Source organism: Juglans regia, chromosome 6 (genome assembly GCF_001411555.2).
Source record: "Juglans regia cultivar Chandler chromosome 6, Walnut 2.0, whole genome shotgun sequence".
NCBI lineage: Eukaryota > Viridiplantae > Streptophyta > Magnoliopsida > Fagales > Juglandaceae > Juglans > Juglans regia.
The window spans coordinates 36,644,762-36,666,840 of record NC_049906.1 but is presented as its reverse complement, the minus strand read 5'-3'; the positions used below and the strand labels follow the sequence as shown (position 1 = coordinate 36,666,840).

General features: G+C 33.2%; 2 protein-coding genes across 2 annotated transcripts; one reads left to right on the top strand and one right to left on the bottom strand.

The window, feature by feature from the left end:
- Positions 1-914: 914 nt before the first annotated feature.
- Positions 915-9,053, top strand: LOC109012892 (NADP-dependent glyceraldehyde-3-phosphate dehydrogenase-like). The gene is made up of 11 exons (XM_018994781.2): positions 915-1,044; positions 1,278-1,371; positions 3,266-3,385; positions 3,908-4,101; positions 4,182-4,310; positions 6,106-6,225; positions 6,699-6,835; positions 6,937-7,092; positions 7,778-8,156; positions 8,557-8,673; positions 8,755-9,053. The coding sequence occupies exons 1-11, from the start codon at positions 928-930 to the stop codon at positions 8,866-8,868; spliced, it is 1,677 nt and encodes a 558-aa protein (XP_018850326.1). The 5' UTR covers positions 915-927; the 3' UTR covers positions 8,869-9,053.
- A 3,742-nt stretch (positions 9,054-12,795) lies between these two features.
- LOC109012891 (bHLH transcription factor RHL1) lies at positions 12,796-16,656 on the bottom strand. The gene is made up of 7 exons (XM_018994780.2): positions 15,728-16,656; positions 15,530-15,631; positions 15,291-15,431; positions 15,054-15,119; positions 14,585-14,650; positions 14,412-14,480; positions 12,796-13,594 (listed from the first exon to the last, which is right to left on the bottom strand). The coding sequence occupies exons 1-7, from the start codon at positions 16,292-16,294 to the stop codon at positions 13,187-13,189; spliced, it is 1,419 nt and encodes a 472-aa protein (XP_018850325.1). The 5' UTR covers positions 16,295-16,656; the 3' UTR covers positions 12,796-13,186.
- Between the last annotated feature and the right edge of the window lie 5,423 nt (positions 16,657-22,079).

Sequence of the window (22,079 nt, the reverse complement as noted above, 5' to 3'; positions counted from 1 at the left end):
TTAAAAAATACTTCTTTAATTAAAAAAAAAAAAAAACTCGTTCGGAACACTTTTTACATTCTAAATTTGGGACGTTTAGCATTTCTCTAACGTTAATTTCTTGGACTGTTGGTTTTAAGATAAAAGGACAAACAGATATGGCCTATCATTATTACATATACATGAGTTGCATTCATATTTTTGTTGGGGTTTGGTTTTGTTAATATCCACATCGAATTTTATGTGAATTGTGGACAATTTCAATGCAGGAATTCAAGCTGTAATAGTCCGAGTCTCAATAAGCAGCTCGCATCGATCGATATCATATTTGAAGAAAAACAAATTAAAATATAGACCTACGCGTACAACAATATCTCTCTTTTAGTTCATTTAACCAGGAATAACTACTGCTCTCTCTCTCTCTCTCTCTCAGGACATGCATGCTACATGTGTGTTTCTCTGCGTGCAGAAAATGGCACTTAGGTCCACGTACATACGTGCATTCCAGCCAACATTGTCCTAAGCAGTGGTGATGGCTGAGCAATCAGCCATCGACAATATTGTATATTTGATGCATTCTTGGCTGATCCATAGCATGGCAAATGGTCTGGTGCAACTGCCAAGTGGATCATATGCATGCATGCATGAGAGCAGCTAGCTAGACTACGATCATGATCTGAAGAATTAAGTGTATATATATATATATATGTATATATATATATGTATATATATATATATAAGATAAAAACTTATAAACTAATAATAATTAATTCATGATATCTTATATAAAATTGATAAGCCAACATCGACTTGACTTGTAAATGAGGGAATTAGTTTTGGTTTTCAAATCTTCTGTAAGGTCCCCCCATGATTAGCCACGTTGGATCCAACTTACTTTTGTGGAGTTAACTGCAATAACGTACGACAGTGATACTATCGCTAGAGTCGATGAAATCAAGGAGAACTTTCTGTATATTTTATCAAATAAATCTCCCTGATGTGAAAGAGGATCATCACCAAGGAGAAGAGAGGAGGAGAGGCATGGCACAGCTTTCTACTACTCAGGTTCTTTCTTTTTGTTGCGATCATTGCAGGCCGTGTATAGCTTCATCAGTTGTTTCAGTCATTCCACATGATTAATGATCTCCATGTTAATCATGAATCTTTCTTTTTTCCTTTTGTTGGCATTGATATTTATAGTTTGAACTGATCTTGTTTCTGAATATATATAATTACTGATCATTGTGTTCGATCATGTTCTTGAACTTTCATGTTGATGACTCATGATGATCATGTAGCTGGCTGGTATTTGTCATGCGTATCCCCGTTTGCACACGTATCCTACTGTTGATCAGAATCCGATCGAGTCATGCAAAATGATCAATTCATCAGGTTCTAATTTACATTTCGTGGAAACTACTTGATTTACATAAATCTCAAAGACGACACAAAGTAATTTGGCAAGTTTTTGTGCAAGCTGCTCATGTGATCATCTCACGATCTCTTTACAAAAATCTCATTATCTCACTCTCTCTTGACTTGATCTTTTTTCTGATGCAAGAACCCTTAATTCAAACAATCCTTACTCGCCCCCTCAATATTCTTATCTTATATCATTTTAACGAATTATGATATATATTACGCTCTCATCTTTATAATAAATACTTAAATGCTCGGCTTTATCACAAAAAACATAGACTATATATTAAAATTTGGTACATATACATACATATATATATACATATATATATCAGCCTGTGATCTCATGAGCTACGTACTTTCTGTAAACAATTAACTAAGAAAAAGGCCGTACGTGGGCTAAGGTTGACTAGCATTAGCTATATATAATTTAACATGACTACTTAATAAGAACAAAATCTAGTACTTTTTTCTATTTTATCAAACAACTTTATCAATATATATACCATATATCAATTTATTCTTCTTTCTTTATTCATTTTAAATATTTTTTTAACTACGGTTAAATTTGTAATATTATGAAATCTTTCAATATTTTTCGTATATTAATGTGAATGTTCTCTCTCTCTATTGTCAAAATCACATCAATAGCCGGCCAATAAAAAGTTAAAAAGAAAATAAACATGAAAAAAAATCATTCATCCTATTTTTTGTAAACTCTCTCTCTCTCTCTCTCTCTCTCTCTCTCTCTATATATATATATCCTTTTATCATGCATGTTGTGAAAATTTACATAAGTATTTTTCTTTTTATTAAAATAAAATATTCTAATAATATTGTGTCTTTTTCATGTTTTATAATAAAAATGTAAATGTGAAATATAAAGAAAGATTAGGAAAAAGAAATAAATAATAAAAAATATTTACAAAGATGAATAGTGCTTGTTAAATGTAGAGAATTGAAACACTTTAGCCCATATGTATTTTACATTTATTTTACATAATTCAATGGAAGCTTTATTTCGACATATTATTAGTTATTTTACTTAAAACTGCAAAATAAAGAAGCATTTATAAGAGTGATCTAAAGCCAAAAAGAAAAAAGAAAAAACAAGAAACTCTCAAATTGCATAGGGATTTCCACGTAATAACATTATAAAAAGGGTGGCTCTAGCCACCGCTCCCTACTGTTAGTTATAATTGTGTTTTTTTTTTTACTTTTTCTTACATGTATTTTTTAACACTTTAAATATTTTTAAAAAAAATTAAAAATATAATATTATTAAAACATATTTTTTCTTAATCATTAAGTAATAAAAAATAAAAAATTTCAGCAGTATGGTAAGAATGAGTGGTAAGAATCACATTTTTCTTATAAAAACTATATATCCTCTCTCTCTCATTTTTTTTTTATGTAAAAAATATGAAATATGAAAAATGAAAAGTTAGATACAGCTTCACATACATATAAGAACTCGTGAAGAAAACGAGGGTAGCTGATTTTGTTGGCATGCAATCGTTTGAAAAAAAAACATCCATGATGAACGAAAAATAAATAAATAAAAAGAAAAAAGAAAGTAATTGAGTCGCTGATTTGGCAAGCTTTGAACCACCTAATTACCAATATTACCAACCCATTTTGTCCCATGTCATTGAAGGATGGAGCAAGGTGTGGCTTACCTTCTCCTTATATGTATGATTACCAGAGAACATCAAAACCAAACTACACCAGAAACTCCTCACACACACACACACACACTTTCAAGGGATCAGTGGAAGAGGGCTTCATTTGAAGTTGTTTCTTTTCTTGAGTTTGTTTCTCTTTATTGAGTTTTTGATAAGTATGGCTGGGACTGGAGTGTTCTCAGAGATTTTGGACGGAGATGTGTACAAGTATTACGCAGAAGGAGAGTGGAAGAGATCATCTTCAGGGAAAAGTGTTGTTATCGTCAACCCAACTACGAGAAAGATGCAGTACAAGGTTCAAGGTGACCATCTTGCTTTGTTTTGGACTAGGAAAAAGTTTTTGGTTCATGTTTTCTTTGCTCGAACTGAGAATCTGTTTGTTAAGTTTTGGGGTGTTCTAAAGGAATCTAAGTTACACAAGTTTTAGGTGACCCATAATGTCTGATGTTATCTTTGTAACTATTGATCATGCAAGAGTTTGAGAAATAGAAGTTCAATGGTGCAAAAACCATGTACTAGGTAATTAAAAGTGGGTGATATCAATTCGTTGTGGTTTTAGGATTGAGAATGCCAATAAGCTTGAGCATCTTCTGTGAATTATGACATAAATGTACACATTTCAACTACACTTCCTTTGGTTAGTCAAAGAATGGTGGAAAGAAAAGTGTAACAAGTTAAAACTTCAAGCAGAATTATAGCAAAATTGTTAACTTGGATCCTCAAAACCAGTCACAACTCCCAGCAAAACTTATGATCTTTTCAAAGTTAGTTGATTTACATCAGGGACTTATCTTCTCATGACTACTCTTATTTTATCGCAATAGCTTGTACACAAGAAGAGGTAAATATGGTCATGGAAACGGCAAAAAGTGCTCAGAAATCATGGGCCAAGACTCCTCTTTGGAGGAGAGCAGAACTTCTTCACAAGGCTGCTGCTATCCTCAAAGAGCATAAAGCCCCAATTGCTGAGTGTCTCGTAAAAGAAATCGCAAAACCAGCTAAAGATTCAGTAACTGAGGTATTAGAATCATGCTTATATACATGTTTTAATGATTGGTTTATGAAGGCAATTGGTATGAATATTTGGATTTGATGAAGGTTGTGAGGTCTGGGGACCTGGTTTCTTACTGTGCTGAAGAGGGGGTTAGGATTCTGGGAGACGGAAAGTTCTTGGTTTCTGATAGTTTTCCTGGAAATGAGAGAACCAAATACTGCCTGACTTCTAAGGTAACATTTTCCACACTTTTTCCCTTTTAATGATGGATTTCTTATTAAATAATGAATTTCATGAAATATGGATTTATTAAATTAATACAGTGAGATGAAGTATTTTGTAGTTAGTTCTGGCAAAATTATTACAATCGGTATTCTTACATTTGCAGCTCATACACATCCTTGCTTTCTTTGGATAAAATAATTGTAGAAATACTGTTATTTATTGATGGCGTTATTCTGTCTGATAGTCTGACAATGGAGATAAGAAATGGATGAGAATCTTTTGAAACAATTTCACTAAAAGCCAATCCTTTAAAACCATAAGTAACAAATTCTAATATTTCCTCAGCATACTCCTTCAGTTTGTCCTGGTTCTCTCCTCTGTTGTCATACTTCCTATCAATTTTTGCGGAAATGTTGTTATCAATTCTACAACCCAGTATCTTCATCTTTATCTATACAACCTTTATTATTATTTAATATTTTTTTAGAAAGAGGACGGTACTCCAATTTTATTGATAGGCCTCACTTGTGGCGGAGGAAAACCATGGTTACAACCGGACACCTAGGTTATTATTATTATTTAATTTAATATGCAGTTAAATAAGCAGTCCATGTTCAAACTAGTTCTTTGTCATGATAAGAGACCACTGTTTGTTCGCATGCCAGCAGTCAACAAACCCTTCATTCCTCCATTTTCTTTTTTTGCATTTTAGTCTACCAAATACATTTTGATTGCTTTAATTTCTAAGATGAGGGTAAAATAAATGGAAATCTTTACTCTTGACTAAATTCCATATGAAAGTTTCTTTCTTTTCCGATGGCGTATCTGAAATTTGATGATAACTTTGGGAAACACAATGATAATAAGATCTTGATTAATAAATATAATGGGCAGTGATAGGTAGAGAGTATAGAGAAAGGTCGAGTCCCACAAAAAATGCAGCATTGGACGGTAAATTAGGCATGATAACTCATGGAGAATGATAGGTTTGATGAGATATATTTCTCATGCATGTGAAATGCAAACCCAGAACGAACAGAGCGGTGCCTTGCCCTGAACTTCTAGGTCATCTGCTTGTTGAATTCATATTGAATTGATGTAAGTATGGAGTGGAAGGTGGATGAGAGCTTAAGCATATTAGCTTAGCTTTTGTCATCCATCGATATCAACAACAGCTCATGTCTATTGATGCGTATTAATGTTTATCTAAACAGTTCTTTACGCACGCAGAAGGGAACGCGTGAGTGAGTGGAAGGAAGGCAATGAATTTCTTCATGATATTAGAGCCTGCCACAGGACGAATGAGGGCCCATACTACTTATTCCGTGACAAGGATCAGAAAAAAAATACTGGCCTGCACATGAGGGAGGGTGTTAAAGAATAATCTCACATTACTTGTAGATAAGATTTTAGGCATGTTTATAAGGAATGAACAATCTTTTTTTATAGAATCGGTTTCATAAATGAGTTAGGCCCATAAATTTTTTCAGGCAAGAGGAGTTTATGATGAACTAGGATAAAACCAAACAAAACAACAATTAAAAACTACTGAACAAATGAATGTATATGCTTTACCGTTCATTCAAGTTGACTGTATATGTTCTACATTATATAGCACATTCATGATTATGCTGCTGGGTGGGTTTTATTTGGTTATATGAATTTAACGTAATTACCTTAATGGCACAGTTACATGATGCTTCTTCCCCCAAAACACGAAAAGATATAAATACGTGAATGCATGTATATACAAAAAATTGATATTGGATATGGTTTATATATCACATTTGCTTTATGTTGCAGATTCCGATTGGGGTGGTTTTAGCCATTCCACCATTTAACTATCCTGTCAATCTTGCTGTGTCAAAGATTGCTCCCGCACTGATTGCTGGAAACTCCATCGTGCTCAAGCCTCCAACCCAGGTACTTCACCTAATGAATTAGCTTATTACGTACTTAGTCTTCGCAATAATGTATGCAACCTCCATAGATATGCATCTCCAACCATTCTCATCCAAACTTGAATATTTTATTTTCCCCATCTTTTTGTGTCATCTTGAATGGGATATGTGTTGTGGTACGTGCGGCAATTACGATGAAAAGTATGCAAAAGAGTGAGAAAGTAAGAAAAATACACAGATTTAATGTAGTTCGGCAGAATGCTTACATCCACAGGAGCGAGAGACTGAATTTTCACTAACTGTCAAAGTAGGGTTACATCATATGTATTTATACTAACCCTAGTCGTTCCGCTCTGCTCAGTACGCTATGCTCCCTTCACTCCACTCTACTGCACTCCTGGCATCAGTTTGCTTTCTCTATATATGTGTTCCACTCAATATGAGCCACATACTACAACAATATGTCTCTTAATCTCACCGTTAACTTCCTTTCAGGGTTCTGTTGCTGCTCTTCATATGGTTCACTGTTTTCACTTGGCTGGTTTTCCCAAAGGCCTTATTAGTTGTGTTACTGGGAGAGGCTCTGAGATTGGTGACTTCCTTACTATGCATCCTGGGGTCAACTGTATAAGGTAAATCCAGTTCATCTTTCTTTCTCACTAAATTATAGCTCTTTGTTTCCTTGTAAGGTATTTGATTAGTCATCTCTAACTTGCATTGTTGTTTTGCTCAGCTTCACTGGTGGAGACACAGGTATTGCAATTTCAAAAAAGGCAGGCATGGTTCCTCTTCAGATGGAATTGGGAGGAAAAGATGCCTGCATTGTACTTGAGGATGCTGACCTAGATTTGGTAGCAGCAAACGTAATAAAAGGGGGCTTTTCTTACAGGTACAAGGATTTTCCATAAATTTCCTTTATTTTACAAGAGGGAAAATGTTGGGGATTAGCTCCATGAAATCCCCATTGCTCTTGATACTAAAGCACAAGAAGATTGAAATTTTTTGCAACTAGAATCTATTGTCAATAACAAAGGAAAACTAATTGACTTATGTTTGCAGGACTCAGAAAGTCATTTTGTAGATATAAACTGGCTATACATACCTCAATCAAACAATATGCTAGTACTTATACAGTGGATGCCCCATTTGACATAGTTTTATCTTTTTTTCCATTAACTATATAACTTTCGATTTGATATGGTGGAAAATATAGTCAGGAACAACTACGGATTCAAGTTTTATCATTGTGTTGCTAATGTTTGTTACAGCATTCAAGATAATTAATACCTGAGATGATGTTGCTTGAATGGACTTGGCCAACGTCTTAAGGAGTCATTTAGGACCAGTCCTAAAGGGAATTATTCTTCTATATTTTGATAATATATAGGAGTTGCTCGGTGTAGTTTCAAGCTTCTTATATGATCTACTTCTCTGTAGTATCAAACTTAGCCTAATTGTTTATATATGATCTACTTCTTATATGATCTACTTGTCTATATTTTGATAATATATAGGAGTTGCTCTCTGTGACTGCTAAGGTATTTTCTAATGCTTGGTGCCAATGTTAATGACAGTGGTCAAAGATGCACAGCAGTTAAGGTCATCTTGGTGATGGAATCTGTTGCTGATGCCTTGGTTGAGAAAGTGAAAGCAAGAGTTGCTAAGTTGACTGTTGGGCCACCTGAGGAGGACTGCGATATCACTCCCGTGGTGTCAGAGTCATCTTCTAATTACATTGAAGAGTTGGTTAAGGATGCTAAACAAAAAGGAGCCACACTTTGCCAAGAGTACCGAAGAGAGGGCAACCTCATTTGGCCGTTGTTGTTAGATAATGTTAGGCCTAATATGAGGATTGCATGGGAGGAACCATTTGGACCTGTTCTGCCAGTTATTAGGATCCGTTCTGTAGAAGAAGGAATCCACCATTGCAATGCTAGCAATTTTGGGCTCCAGGTATACATCTAATCTCTTCTAGTTTTCTGAATATTGTGTTTCAATTCTCCTGAAGTTCATACTGTTTGCATTAATGTCCATCTTACACCTGACATGGATATTTACTCATTTGCTCATTAGAGGGCAATGACCAATCCCCTCATCTCAAATATAATTGAATTATCTGAGGTTTGACCACCTGTAACACTAGTTCAATCTACTATGATTGTCCACTAGAGGTTTTTTTATGGCACTTAAAACCAAGGGATCAATCTGTCTATAAGTGAAAATATAGAGAGTAATTTAGTATTTTAGCCATTATTAAACACCTATGATTGATTAAATTTTCGTCAGCCTATCTGCATATGATTAATCTCTCCCCACACATTGTTTGATCAAAACACATGAATTATATATGCAGGGCTGTGTCTTCACCAAGGACATCAACAAAGCAATGTTGATCAGTGATGCAATGGAGACTGGGACAGTTCAGATAAACTCAGCACCAGCTCGAGGACCAGATCATTTTCCTTTCCAGGTAAACTAACTCTCAAGAAACCTGTCAGCTTATTAAGTTCATTATCTCAATGCACATAAACAAATTCTTCTTTCATGACAGGGCATAAAGGATAGTGGAATTGGGTCGCAAGGAATCACCAACAGCATAAACATGATGACTAAGGTCAAGACCACAGTCATCAACTTACCAACCCCTTCATACACCATGGGCTAGTAATACTATATGGATCATCACCACTACAAAAATATGTAAACGAACAACTTTTGTAAACTTTAGTTTCCTTTAGTTTCTTTGTCAATTGGTAATTGTTGTCAATGGACAGCCAGATGAATAATGGGGATACATGAACTCAGACAATAGTAAGTGTTTTAAATAATGCAGTAGATTTTGCAACATTATTGTTTGGCTTTACTTGCTCCTATTTGCCGGATAAAGTAATGCAGTACACAATAATTGACAAGAATTAAGCCAAACCAAGCCCACTCTTAAATCTAGTGGACTAGGCTTGCACTTAAATGTCTAAGGTTTTCAATGACAATGGGCTGGCAGCTAGGGCTCAATCATGCCTAAACTTAGATTATAGTCGAGCCGAACAATGATGTGTCATATACACCGACTTGTAAATATGAATTTATTTAGACTTACTGTAAGCATGAGACTCATATTAAAAGCATAATATTGTGTGATAGTATGAAAGTACTATCTTGTTGTCCATATGTCAATAATATCTAATAATTTTTCCTAACTAAGAGGTATAGCCTAGAGTAGGGTTAAGAATCAAGACTGCTGTTTTGATATCATTTTAAATCACAAACTAATCCAAAAGTCTATAATAATTAGAAAATATTAGTTTTACTATCTGATGTATATTTCAAGATTTCATGACAGTGGAAAATTCTATTGGAATTTCCCCTCCAAGAAAGCTTCCATATTGGAGCAGATGCAGGGGAAAAAGATAGACTTGAAACAGAAAATTGACAAGAAGTAGTGGAGAACATGTCTTCCCCCCACATGTTGACATCTATCTTAAGGATTGGTGCTGATGTTTGTGTGTGATAAGGTCAATCTCATCAAGATGCTTTTGATACTTAGGTATGCATTTCAATTAGTAGGTTAGCATCCACTAACCTAAGTTAATAATCATAGAATGTTTTTGGTCTCCAGCTGTCAAATATATAATAATGTATCCTAATTAACTTAAATTAAGGATGCCTTCTCCAATGAAATGAAGTAACGTTTCACCTACTTAATTAATTAGTTGATGAACTTCATTGATTCACATCATTTTGACTTGAAGTTTGAAGGCGATTTTAATACCACTAAATTTAATAATTTTATTTATATATCCTAAAGGAAATAATCAAACAAAATGCTCAATACACATATGCTCAAAAGGAAATAATCAAACAAAATGCTCTGTTTTAGCCCAAACAAGATATTTCAATGTAAGTGATGTTTGAACGAGATGCTAAATCATTAGCATTTTCAATAAAACTGAAAAAGATTATCTTCAATTTTTCCTATTTCCTTGGTATATTCAAGGTATCTTGAGATATGTCTTAGCTTAATGATTGGTAGGTAGAAAAGAATATATTGAAGCTAAAGCTAAAGAACACCTCACTCACTAAAAGACTACTTCCCCAAACACAACCTACTTGACTCTCTTTTTTGTACATTACCATTGCTGATGGGGACTTAATATTCATTTCTTAATTAGGAAAATTAGGTTTAGGTGGGCTTAAATTATGAAAGACAAGAATTTAATACTATTTGGTAATAGAATTTTCTAAAGCTTTGAAGTAGGGATGGTTAAAGTGGTGTTTATAATCAAGAATCATTGATATAGACCCCCATAGCTTGCAAAGCACAAGTAAAAGTTACCAAGCCAATCAGTTAGCTATTGTTGGCTTTCTTTGTGTGGAGTCTAGTTCTGCTTGTGTGCGGGGCCCAGTTTGATGACCCAACCCGATAAAGATTCGTTGCAATTTTTTAGGGACTTTTTAATGAGACTTGGGCCATAGAGAGAAGGATTGGCCAGAGTGATTGGTTGAGGTTTACATTATATTGTATTAAACTATTGTACAGCCGTATTGTATCTTTGATTAGCATATGAATAAAATTCTCTGTAACTCCATAGATGTAGGCACATTACCCAATCACATAAACCTTGTGTGATTGATTCCACTTTTTGTTTTATTTTCTCTCTTATCGTTCCTAACAGCCATATACACCCTTGATGATATTTAGAGAGAGTTTTAAGTTGCAATTAAAACAAAAATTATTAATTCTTTTACTCTATAAATCATCTTATATATGAATTTACTGTCTAATGTGCGAGCACACTGTCAAGTCAATCGAGTTTTAAAGCTCGATTACAAGTGATGAGTTATAAATTCAAGAATCTAATTACTTTTAGGTTGAATTACTCCTCTTGCACTCTAATAGTTGTTTGTAACCTTTTGGTTAAGAAAGAATAATGCTAGATATAGTTTATGGTGTGCAATTTATTTTGTGATCGAAACTATTTTCTATTCAATTTGCTTTTATTTACTACACTATTACAATTTGTTTCGGGATATTTGTTGGGGGCTTCATTTAACTTTATTAATCTATTTTCCCCTACAAAAAATTACTTTTTGGTTGACATTATGTCCAAGGTATTATTCTGAAGTGCATGTGGTGTGCTGCAGTGCAGAATATGAGTATTGCTTGTACTCCTAGTCATTACCTAAGGCTGCAAGCTTTGAAAGCTGAATCAACGGATGATGGGGAGGCAATTGATTGAATTTGATTCTACAATTCTAAGATTATGATGAATTAAGTTGTGTGGAGGAGGCAGAGGCAGGGGAAGGGGCAGGGCTATGTTCATTGGTCGGTGGCAGACATTTTGGATGAAATCAGTACAAGTTGTCAAGCTCAGTGGTAGAATGAAGCCATTTCTACTGGGAGACTATCTTGCCAATATGAGGCAGGCCAAATGCCATTATCTCTCTGAAATTCTGGTGCTTGGTGGTACAAAAAGGCTTGCAAAAGACAAGTATGCTTATGATTGAGCCTAGTAAATAAAACTATAAACTGAGTCAAGTATTGAATGATATCCGAACCCATTTGTTGAGAATATAATATAAATAATTAAATTTATCTCTTTTCACCAACTTAAGTTTTTGGAACAAGTAATAATTTCAAATAGTATTAGAGTGGAAGTTTTGAATTCTAATTCTGACTTTACACTCTATCCTATTTAATTAAATATTCTACGTGTTGGCCTAATCATTAAGGTGATTTCACAAAGACAACATGAAAAGTCGATGAAACATGGCTCTTTGAAATTGTTTGCATCCATAGTTTCGAACCTCAAACTTAGAAGAGCATTCACCAAAAACCAAGACTCCAACCATTTGAGCCAACTCCTAAGGGATTAAATGATGAGATTTATACTAATGATGTGTCCAACCACTCAAGTTTGACTTTGAGCTCAACTTGCTTCGTTAGTCAATGAGAACTCAAGCTCAAATCAATCCCAAGTTTCAAACATTCCACTTGATTACATAGATTAAACTCATTATAGTTAACAATTGCTCACAACCCTACTAGGATACATTTGGATGTTAAGCGAAATTAAGTTCTTTATGAATATTAGTGAGTTGAGATTGTTGAGTAAATTTTGTGAAGCTCACCTAAGATAAGTTTAGATGTATTTGGATATTAAGATGAGTTTATATATATTTATATAAAATTGAAAAAAGTTATGGGTCCACGTATAAAAAGGTGTTGAGTTGAAAAAAATTATAAATTCCACATGTAAAAAATTTTTTTGTTGAGATGATTTTACTGATTTGAGTATTAAATATTGAATATTTAGATATTAGAAATGTCTAAATCTAAACTAAACTCAGCTGAACTAAGTATAGTCAAGTAACTAATCGAGCCTTAAGTTTCTCATCAACTTTTATCCACTCAGCCCATGGCAACACATCATTGAGTGGTTGACTTGATACCCAATCCACATTGCTCTTGGACCAACCAACCCACAAAGCAAGTAGCTTTAGCAGAGTAAAAAGAAAAGAAAAAAAAAAAGAAAAAGAGAGAGACAAAAACCACATAAAACTTTATCAAAAGACAACCTCTGATCCATAAACAAATCACAAAATCAGTACTTTGTTATTCTAAAGCTAAAATTCCAATAATAACATAATGAATGCGTATTTAAAACGCTTTCATTTGAAAAGTTTAGGACATAATAATAATAATATAACCAAATTGCATAAGATAAAATAATTAATTAATAAATAAACAAGTGGGACTTCTTGAGATTAGGTGGGTTGTTCATGGTGGTGAAGTTAGCTTTACCCATAAAAAGTCTACGGAAATACGGCGTCGTTTAACGACTCCAAAAGCTGAGAGGGCCCCGAGGCCTTATTTCCGTAGACTTTTCTTTTGCTTCTTTTTCTCTCTCTCTCTCTTTTTTTTTTTTTTTTTCCTTTCTAAAAACTGCTTTTACATGACCAAAAAGTCAGTCAACGCCGTCAACTCACGGCTTGGAAACGGAGGTAGCGTCCTTAACGGGAGCCTCACCGGAACCGTTACCCACAGTGACCGACTGGACGGTCAACACCGACATGCTGGGGGAGGAGGGGCCCTCGCCACCGTTGGATTGGAGCACCGAGTGGTGGTTAATATTGCCAATCATGGGGTTCCTGGAATGACACGTGACGGTGGAGATCGCCGTGGCAAGTGAGATGGGCATGAGGCAGAGACCTTTACCTTGGAGGTATTGCATGGCAGACCCCATATCCTCCTCCATCAACTTCGCCACCTGGTGTTCCGTCACCGTCAGGCTGTCGTTAGACGACGCCGTTTGGTGGCCATTTGAGGAGCTGCTGCGCCCACCGAGGGACCCACCATTGCCGCCACCGGCTTGGATACAGTCACCGCCACCCTACAACAACGACAAATCAAACTCATTTCTTTTTGCGAAAGATTATAGAGAGGGACAGTCATACGTATAAAGAAAGAAAAAGCAGCTTTCATATATACACACAGATATATAGATGTAGTCTGTAGATATAGCAGAGGAAAAAGTGCGCGAGAGAGAGAGAAAGGAATCTGAGAAAGTGAGCACGCGTGCTGCTTTTGTTTTGTCGTTTTGTAGTGATTGAGAATTAGAGAGGAAGACTTTGATGATCATGATGATTGTTATATCGTTCAATTTGTCTGTATTTCTTACGGAAATGATATGATATGTACAAGTCTATTCGTAAAAGTTATTTTTTTTACAAAAAGACTTGGATAAAGCTTATACATGAGTTTGTATACGGCGTTACTTTATTTGAAAACTTTTACTATAATTTAATTTATAAGATTTAAAATTTAAAATTTATTTTTTAAATTAAATTATGATACGTGAATAATATATAATGTAAATGCCTTTAAATTATGATTCAGAGCGGTGATTTTGAGTTTAAATTTTAACTCTATACTCTATTAATAAAAAAATATTAAAAACATAATATAAATAATTAAGAGAAATTATATTTATAGTTATAGAATATATAAATACTTTATGATCTCTTTAAAAAAATAAATAAATATAAAATTTATGTGAAAAAATTTAATTTTTTAATAATAAAATTAATTTTTTTTGTACGACATTTGTATATTTATAATATTATTCAATAATTAAATCTGTTTTTTTTTTTTAAATTTCAAATGTATAAATTTAGCTAATTTTTTTGTTTTTTTTAGTTTCAAAGTACCTCAGGTGACATATCAGCAACAAGGGGAGCGACCGCAGCAGCACCGCCCAACCTGCTCATGCTCAGAACCTGTACTCACAATGGAAGTTTAGTTTCAGAAACCCATGCATTTAATTAATTAAAAATTGTCGATATTCCAGTACAGAGAGAGAGAGAGAGAGCCTTCTCTGTACCTTGACTTGAAGCTGGAGGAATTTCACGTAGTCTATGATCTCATCCAGCATTGAAGCCTTGTCTGTCTGTCATTCCAAAACCCCCCAATTTATATTAAAAAAAGAAAACCAACATATAATAAATATATTAATATATGTTTTTATGCGATCACGTAAATAATCTTTCCCCAATTATGAAAAGGGCTGCTCTTTTTATTATTACTTTATGGTTGTACAACTCCGTAGGGTTATGGAACAATTACATGACAGAAATGCTACAGTTAAAAATAAATTTTATAAAAATAAGCATAAATTTATATGATTCGTTAGATTTATTTTACAATAAAAATAATTTTTTAATCTAATATATGACATCAAACCACGTCAATTTAATAATATTTTATCATCTTAATTCAACTCAATTCAACTCAATATTAAAAACTAAAAATAATAATCATAATAATAAATAATTTTCTGGTTTTGTTGTCACCTTGTTGGCATTGGGAACCAGTTCCTGTAGGGCTTTCATTCTCTCGGCGATTCTCTCCCTTCGTAACTGCCACATATGGAAATCACCCCCAATCATTTCAGAGAATAACAAACGAATACAACCTTAATAATATGTAACTGCTTCCGTTTGGTTGCTCGGAAAACGTAAGAAAACAAACAGGGCGTGAAACGAAACAAAAAAGTAAGTCCACAAAAGTCAAAAAGGAAAAGTCTTTACTCGTTCGGCGATGCTGTGTGGGTCAGTGGCTTGACCTCGCCGAGCCCTCACCCTCTGTCTTGGCTGAGCCGGTGCACTCCCGGCCGAACCACTCGCCGGAGCTTGGTTCATCACGGCACCAGGAGCCCCGTAGTTTTGGCCCTGGACAGGTCCGCCCCGTAAAATAAACGAAAAACAATACCCTACGAATTAAATTCTCATTTTTTTTTTTTTTATCAAATTTCAGCTGAAAAAACTACCTGAGGATGGTGAAAATGCTGAGCCTGGTTAGGTGTTTGACCCGGTGCGTGAATAGATCCAGCGAACCCGTTATACAGAGCTTGAACAGAACCCTCACCTCCCTGTAAAAGAAAAAAGAAAACTCCATGATTCACCATTATTAATGCAAATAACTCTCACAAGACGGTTTCCATTTTTTTTCTGTAAAAATAACTCACCGGATTGGCAGATTTGAAAGACGAAGACCCATCAACGACGTCGTCTGACCCCAAAGATAGCGGCATCTGAATCAGCCCAGACTCGCCGGCTCCGGTGCCGCTCACACCCCTGGACATCAAGAGATGCTGCTGGAGCATCAAGGCAGCAGCCGCGGCGGCAGCAGCCGAAGCCGACTTGGCAGAGCCACTAATCTGGTGGTTTTGGAGCTTGGAGACGAGGGTGGAGTCGTCATCAAACTGGAAAGCAACATTGTTGTTGTCATGGTTGGACGGAACCGACTCGTCGGAGAGGTCTCTGGGCTTGAGTTCCCAGGCGGTCTTGGTAAGGTTGGTGGGGTTGAGGTCGGACCAGGAATAGGAAGGAGGAGGGATGGTGGAGAACATTTGCTCCAAGAAGTCTTCCTGTGAGGTGGGGTCGAAGTGGGAGTTCTGGACTTGGTGATGCTGGTGGTGGTGAATCTGAGAGTTCTGGATCTGTGGCTGTTGGTTATGGAGGTCTTGGAGAGAGATTTGAGGTGGGTTTAAGAGAGAGTTCATTCCCTGCATTTCTCTGCTACAAGGTTGCATATCTTGCTGCTTATACGAATTGGGTACTCACAGAGAGAGAGAGAGAGAGAGAGAGAGAGAGAGTCAGGGGAATGAGAAGTAGTACTTGAGAAAACAAAAGGAAAGCATATTTATGGGGGTTTACGAATGTTTGGAGGCTGATGAAGTTGCTGTGTTTCTGTGCGTCCCTGTTTCTTTCTTGTCTCGGAGGTTAATGTCTTGGGTTATATAAATGCGAAAAGTAGGGGTTGTTTGTTTGGGGTTGTTTGCTTGTTTCGTCGTGTTAGCGATTCAAGCGCGTGAAGACCCATTGAAGCTTCAAAATGTTTGGGATCTCACTCTCTGTGGTTGTAGTTGTAGTTGTAGGGCTAGCTGGGATGTTTGACTTATGATGATTCATGAATTTATCATATGATGCGTCAAGCACCAAGAAAAAATAATAATATTTTGAGGATGTTATGAAACTATATCTTGAAATTTCGATAACATTAATGTTTTTCTCATCTTAGAGCTGTTCAAAACATCAGTTTCTTTCAACCAAAGTTGGCTTGATGCGTCGATTTTAGACATGTATTCGGGTAAGTTTATACGATTTTGCCTTTGCTCGATCAGATGTCCATAATGGATAGACTAGATTATGACGACCTGAACGGGATTTGAAGGTGGAAGTAGAGGTTCTTCATCTTATTTGATTGACCAACACTTCTAGTAAGGCTCTTTTTAATCTTTCAAAGTCAAATAGTTCAACCTTGATCATGTGCGCTTGATCTCTTATTATGCATGGGATTGAATTGAAGTCGAGTTTAGATGAATTGAGACTTCATAAACTTGGTTAGTCTCAATGAATGTTGTTGAGAAATAATATCATATTATTTGTGGATAAGGTATTGAGCATGTTTATAATGAATGAACAATCATCTCTTGTAGAACCAGTTTTATGAGATGAGTTAAGCCCATAGTCTTTTTCATGGCATTAGAGTCTACCACACGACGAATGGAGGCATACACTATTTACCCTGTGACAAGGAAAAAAAATACTAGTTTGCATGTGAGGGAGGGTGTTGATAAATAATCTCGCATTGCCAGTAGATAAGATCTTGAGCAAGTTTATAAGAAATGATCAATCATTTCTTATAGAACTGGTTTTATGATATAAGTTAAGCCAAATCTCTTCAAACTTGACTTGAAAGCTCTAATAAATAAGATTTAAGTTTGATAGTACAACAATTGTTAGATAGAAAATTATATTCTCAACCCGATATATAGAGCACGACTAATAAAGTTTTTATATGTCATAATCTAATTTAAAAAATAAATTTTAAAATTTGAATCTTACTATATATTTAAGTGATGTAAATGATGTGTTCTTCATATTGACTTGGAAATATAATAAATCTTGTTAGATAATACGTTTTTGTAATCCTATTTGGGCTGAAGAGTTTGCTACATGTATAAAACAACGCTGATTTTGCTATGATTTGAGTAATCTCATCAAGCTCGAATCTATCAATTTATCAAAGTAAAATCATCATTTGTTTGCCACGTAGTGCTGCTCATAAAGTCGTATAGAAGTCATTCATCAAATGACAAAATTTGATTTGGAAAAGAAGTTTAATAACTTATTGTAAATCAAATTTTATTAAATTTTTTACTCAGCAATCCTATACTATACATATATTATTAATTTTTTTTAAATTTTTTTTTCATTAATGTGTGTAGTATAGAGCTGCAAAATAGAAAGAACTCAATTTTATTATATCAATAATGTAAAGGATGAATAACTCAAATCTCGAATCCTGAAATATACATTAATCCACCGTAAAGAGAGTTTACAAAAGTATTTTATAAATTGACGTGTCTTAATGTGATTCATTAGATTTATTATATACTAAAAATAATTTTATAATCTGACGACTCCATCAACATATACATTAGTTTATAAAATTACTTTTATACAACTTTTTTTATAGTTAAAGTATTTATCGTAATCCACGCCACACGCATTGGTGTGAATAAGGATTTTTTGCTTCTTTTTCCTCTAAGGTCTCGCGCGGTCGGCCAATATCCCAAATGTTTCGCTTTCAGTTCGCTAAAATAGTCCAAAGCACACGCCTATCATCTCCCCCACACTGCCACTCCCTTAATAATTACCCTTTTCTCTCATTTCTACACTTTCACCATCATTCTATACACATTTTGGATATGACGTTATATATATATGAACATGTGTTTCTTATCAGATGTTCAAAAAAAAAAACATGTGTTTCTTATCCTAAGAATTCTTTTTTGTTCATAGCTAATTGTCTAGTTCACACTTGAAATGATCATAAAAATAAATGAAATTTAGAGTGATTACTCCATTTAATGAGATGTGTTATATTCACAAAACGTTCTCATCAAATAAAATTTATAAACTAATGTGAGTAGATGTGATATATATATATATATATATATATATATATTTATATATATATATATTTACAATAAGTCACAATATCATCTTATGAACTTTTAAATTTTTGAAATATCTATGCAAACCAAACATTTATGCGACTCTATATTTATCACTAATTCAAACTAAAGGTTTGTTTATTGTTTTTTTTAAGAGATATATTTTTAGGAGAGTTTTTTAAAGAGATATTTGAGTCATGAAGAGATTTTATAAAAATAAATTTATAAAATAAAGTGACTTGATGTAGTACGTTAAATTATCTATATACTTTTATTATAAATAGATCTAAGAGGAAATTGTTGGATTTGTTTGACCTTTATAAAAATTAGATGCATATTGAAGTCTTAAACGCAATGATGGGGTCAAGCTTATGAATCAATTTTATTTTTAAAGAACAAATTTAAGGTTGGGTTTGGATATACTGTTCATATGAGATGAGATGGGATATTTTGAATAGTAATTAAATAAAATATTATTAGATATAATTTTTTAGTATTATTTTTATTTTAAAATTTAAAAAAGTTTAATTGTTTATTATATTTTTATATGAGAATTTAATAAAGTTATAATGATAAAATGAGATGAGATAAGGAAATTTGTGTATCCAAACCCAGCCGACACGTTGCGTTTGGATAATGAGGTATTTACAAGTATTTTGTGAATAATAGTGAAAAATAATAAAAGAATAAAATAAAATAAAAATAGAATATTAAATAATAATAAAAAATATATAAAAATTAATAATAAAATAATAAATAATAGTGAGGTATTCGTTACACAAATTAATGGTTCGTTTGTTTTCAGAGATGAGATGAGATTAAAATTAAAAAATTGAATAAAGTATTGTTAAAATATATTTTTAATATTATTTTTATTTTAAAATTTAAAAAAATTAAATTATTTATTTTATTTTATATTAAAAATTAAAAAAATTATAATAATTAAATAAAATAAAATAAGATATTTTTTGAAAACAAACCATGCCCAAGTTGCAATGAAGAGTGATATGTCAATGTGTAAATGCAAAGTAAACCGGTTGTTACCGTAATCGAATGCGTGGTGTATGCAGAGCGTGACCCACTTCCCATGTATTTAGCCGCCACATGTAAAATTTATTTTAAATATAATTATTATAATAATTATTATTTTGACTCATTAATTGTGCTACAATTTCGGCGAGTTCGTAGGTATACTATCAAAGTAATCTCTATTACGGCGAGAGGTTAGTTGAGAATTGAGAGAGCGACTTTGAATTTAAAAAAATTAATGGCTAACACTGCCAAGGCCCCAAAACAGATTAGAGTTGTGAGAGAAGGCACCCAACAAAATCTCTTAACAAATAAATAAAAATAAATAAATAAATCGACAAAAATGACTTATATGTTTAGATTCTAAATTTATCTCAATTCATCTCAATTTAGTATTATAATTTTTTTTAATTTTAATATAAAATATAATAAATAATTCAATTCTTTTAAATCTTAAAATAATATTAATATTAAAAAATAATATTCTAATAATATTTTATTATCTCAACTCAACTCAACTCAATTCAGTTTAATATTCAAATACAGCAATTAATTAGGATTGATTTTTGTTTGTCTAAGGAGTCAAAAAAGTTGTAGAAAAGTGGCCTTTCTAGTTGAGAAGTGGGGGCAAACTATTTCAACTATAGCATGACGACTTAAAATTAGGCAAATCTTAGATAAAACTTGTACAGTAGTGTTATATACAATATTAAGATGTGTAAATTTTGTACTACTTTTGAAAAAATGGAATCCACTATAAAAAAAATTAAAAAAAAAATCTGATTTTTTATGTAGATTCTATATTTCTTTTATTTTTCAGAGGGAGTGTTCAGAATCTGTACACTCCGACTGTATAAATTATTTTTCCTTAGTACCCAACCAATCAAGTAATATTCCTTGTCCAGCTACTTTCCCAATGAGACACTCATTTATGGAGGTTGGTCTACATTTTATTCTTGAATGGCCATGACTCTCTTTGTTATCTCATTGTATACGAAGCAAGGACACAAACTATATACAAATCAAATACATTACTTAATTCTGTTTGCTAAATCAAATATTGTATGCTAAAACCAAGACCAAAATCAATGTACGCATGAGAGTAGTGATGATATTAATTTCTTTTTTTACATCAGAAAATAGCATTAACTGAAAAAAACATTACATATGAAGTTTGTCAAGCCAGATAGCTTGATCAACATCAGAAAAAGATTACTAGATTTTCTTCTTTTGGACTGACCGCACCCAAATACACAATGGCCACAAAATTCTTTCTATGGTAATAAAGAATTTATTAGTGATTCCCAATTAACATCATCATGTCCTACATGTTTCAACACGTAGACTCTGCAATATTCGTGATAATAATAAAATAAATAATATTTTTTATCCTAAACTTTATCATCTGCCATCATCACATAATTCATATTAGGTCAAGGAAGTGACAATATAAGTCATTTTGGAATCATTAATGTTAATTTACTCGAAGACAAGTCCAACAGAAAGAGAGAATGAGAGCAGAAAGATAGATAATTCAGAAATGTTTTGTTTTGTTTTGTTTTTTGTTTTTTTTTTGTGTCTTACCAAAAGCTGTAATTAAGTTCATGGGTTGTATGTTAAATTTTATTTGACATGATAGTGAAAAAAAAATACAGAATTAAATCAAGTAAATAAAGATAAGAAGTCTTATATATCTGCTTAAAAATATAAATAATTCTTAGCAAACTCTTGAAAAAGCTAAAAAAATAAATAAAATAAATAAATAAATTGTTGGTATATGTCCTTATCTTGCATCAATCACATCCTCCACTTTTCTTCAGTTGATAGGATTTCTTTACACCTCATCCCACCCATCAACTAACACATAATATGCCAAGCCAATTCAAAATATATGATTATCTTGTTTGTTTTATTCTTAGATGGGCTTCTCACAAGGATAGACCTATTCTTCCTATACCATATAGTCTTATCTCTAATCCAAGCCGGCATTTAAAAATGACATTAATCTAATAGTTATAAGATTAATATTAGTTATAGTTTTATTTATTGTCTTTGGATTTACAAGTTTTACGCATTCTTTTTGAAAAAAAAAATAGTCTACCACTAAAAAATTAAATTTTTTTCATATCTACTTTTTTAAAGAGAGTATGCAGGTTTTGCATACGCTAAGACTGTAAATATCATTTATCTGATTATAAACTACGTTAATACTCGAGCAATGTTTTATCATGAACATGTGATAAATTAGAATATTTGATAACATAACAAGGAGAGAATTTAAGGAGCATTTTATTACCATTAGTGTGGGAAGAAAATCTAGAGAATT

Coding starts and splice junctions, on each gene's coding strand:
- LOC109012892 (XM_018994781.2), top strand. CDS start 928: ATGAAATCAAGGAGAACTTTCTGTATATTTTATCAAATAAATCTCCCT. Junction 1,372..3,265: donor CAAAATGATCAATTCATCAG/GTTCTAATTTAC, acceptor GAGTGTTCTCAG/AGATTTTGGACGGAGATGTG. Junction 4,311..6,105: donor AATACTGCCTGACTTCTAAG/GTAACATTTTCC, acceptor TTTATGTTGCAG/ATTCCGATTGGGGTGGTTTT.
- LOC109012891 (XM_018994780.2), bottom strand. CDS start 16,294: ATGCAACCTTGTAGCAGAGAAATGCAGGGAATGAACTCTCTCTTAAAC. Junction 15,632..15,727: donor CTTTCAAATCTGCCAATCCG/GTGAGTTATTTT, acceptor TTTCTTTTACAG/GGAGGTGAGGGTTCTGTTCA. Junction 14,481..14,584: donor TCCTCCAGCTTCAAGTCAAG/GTACAGAGAAGG, acceptor TTGTGAGTACAG/GTTCTGAGCATGAGCAGGTT.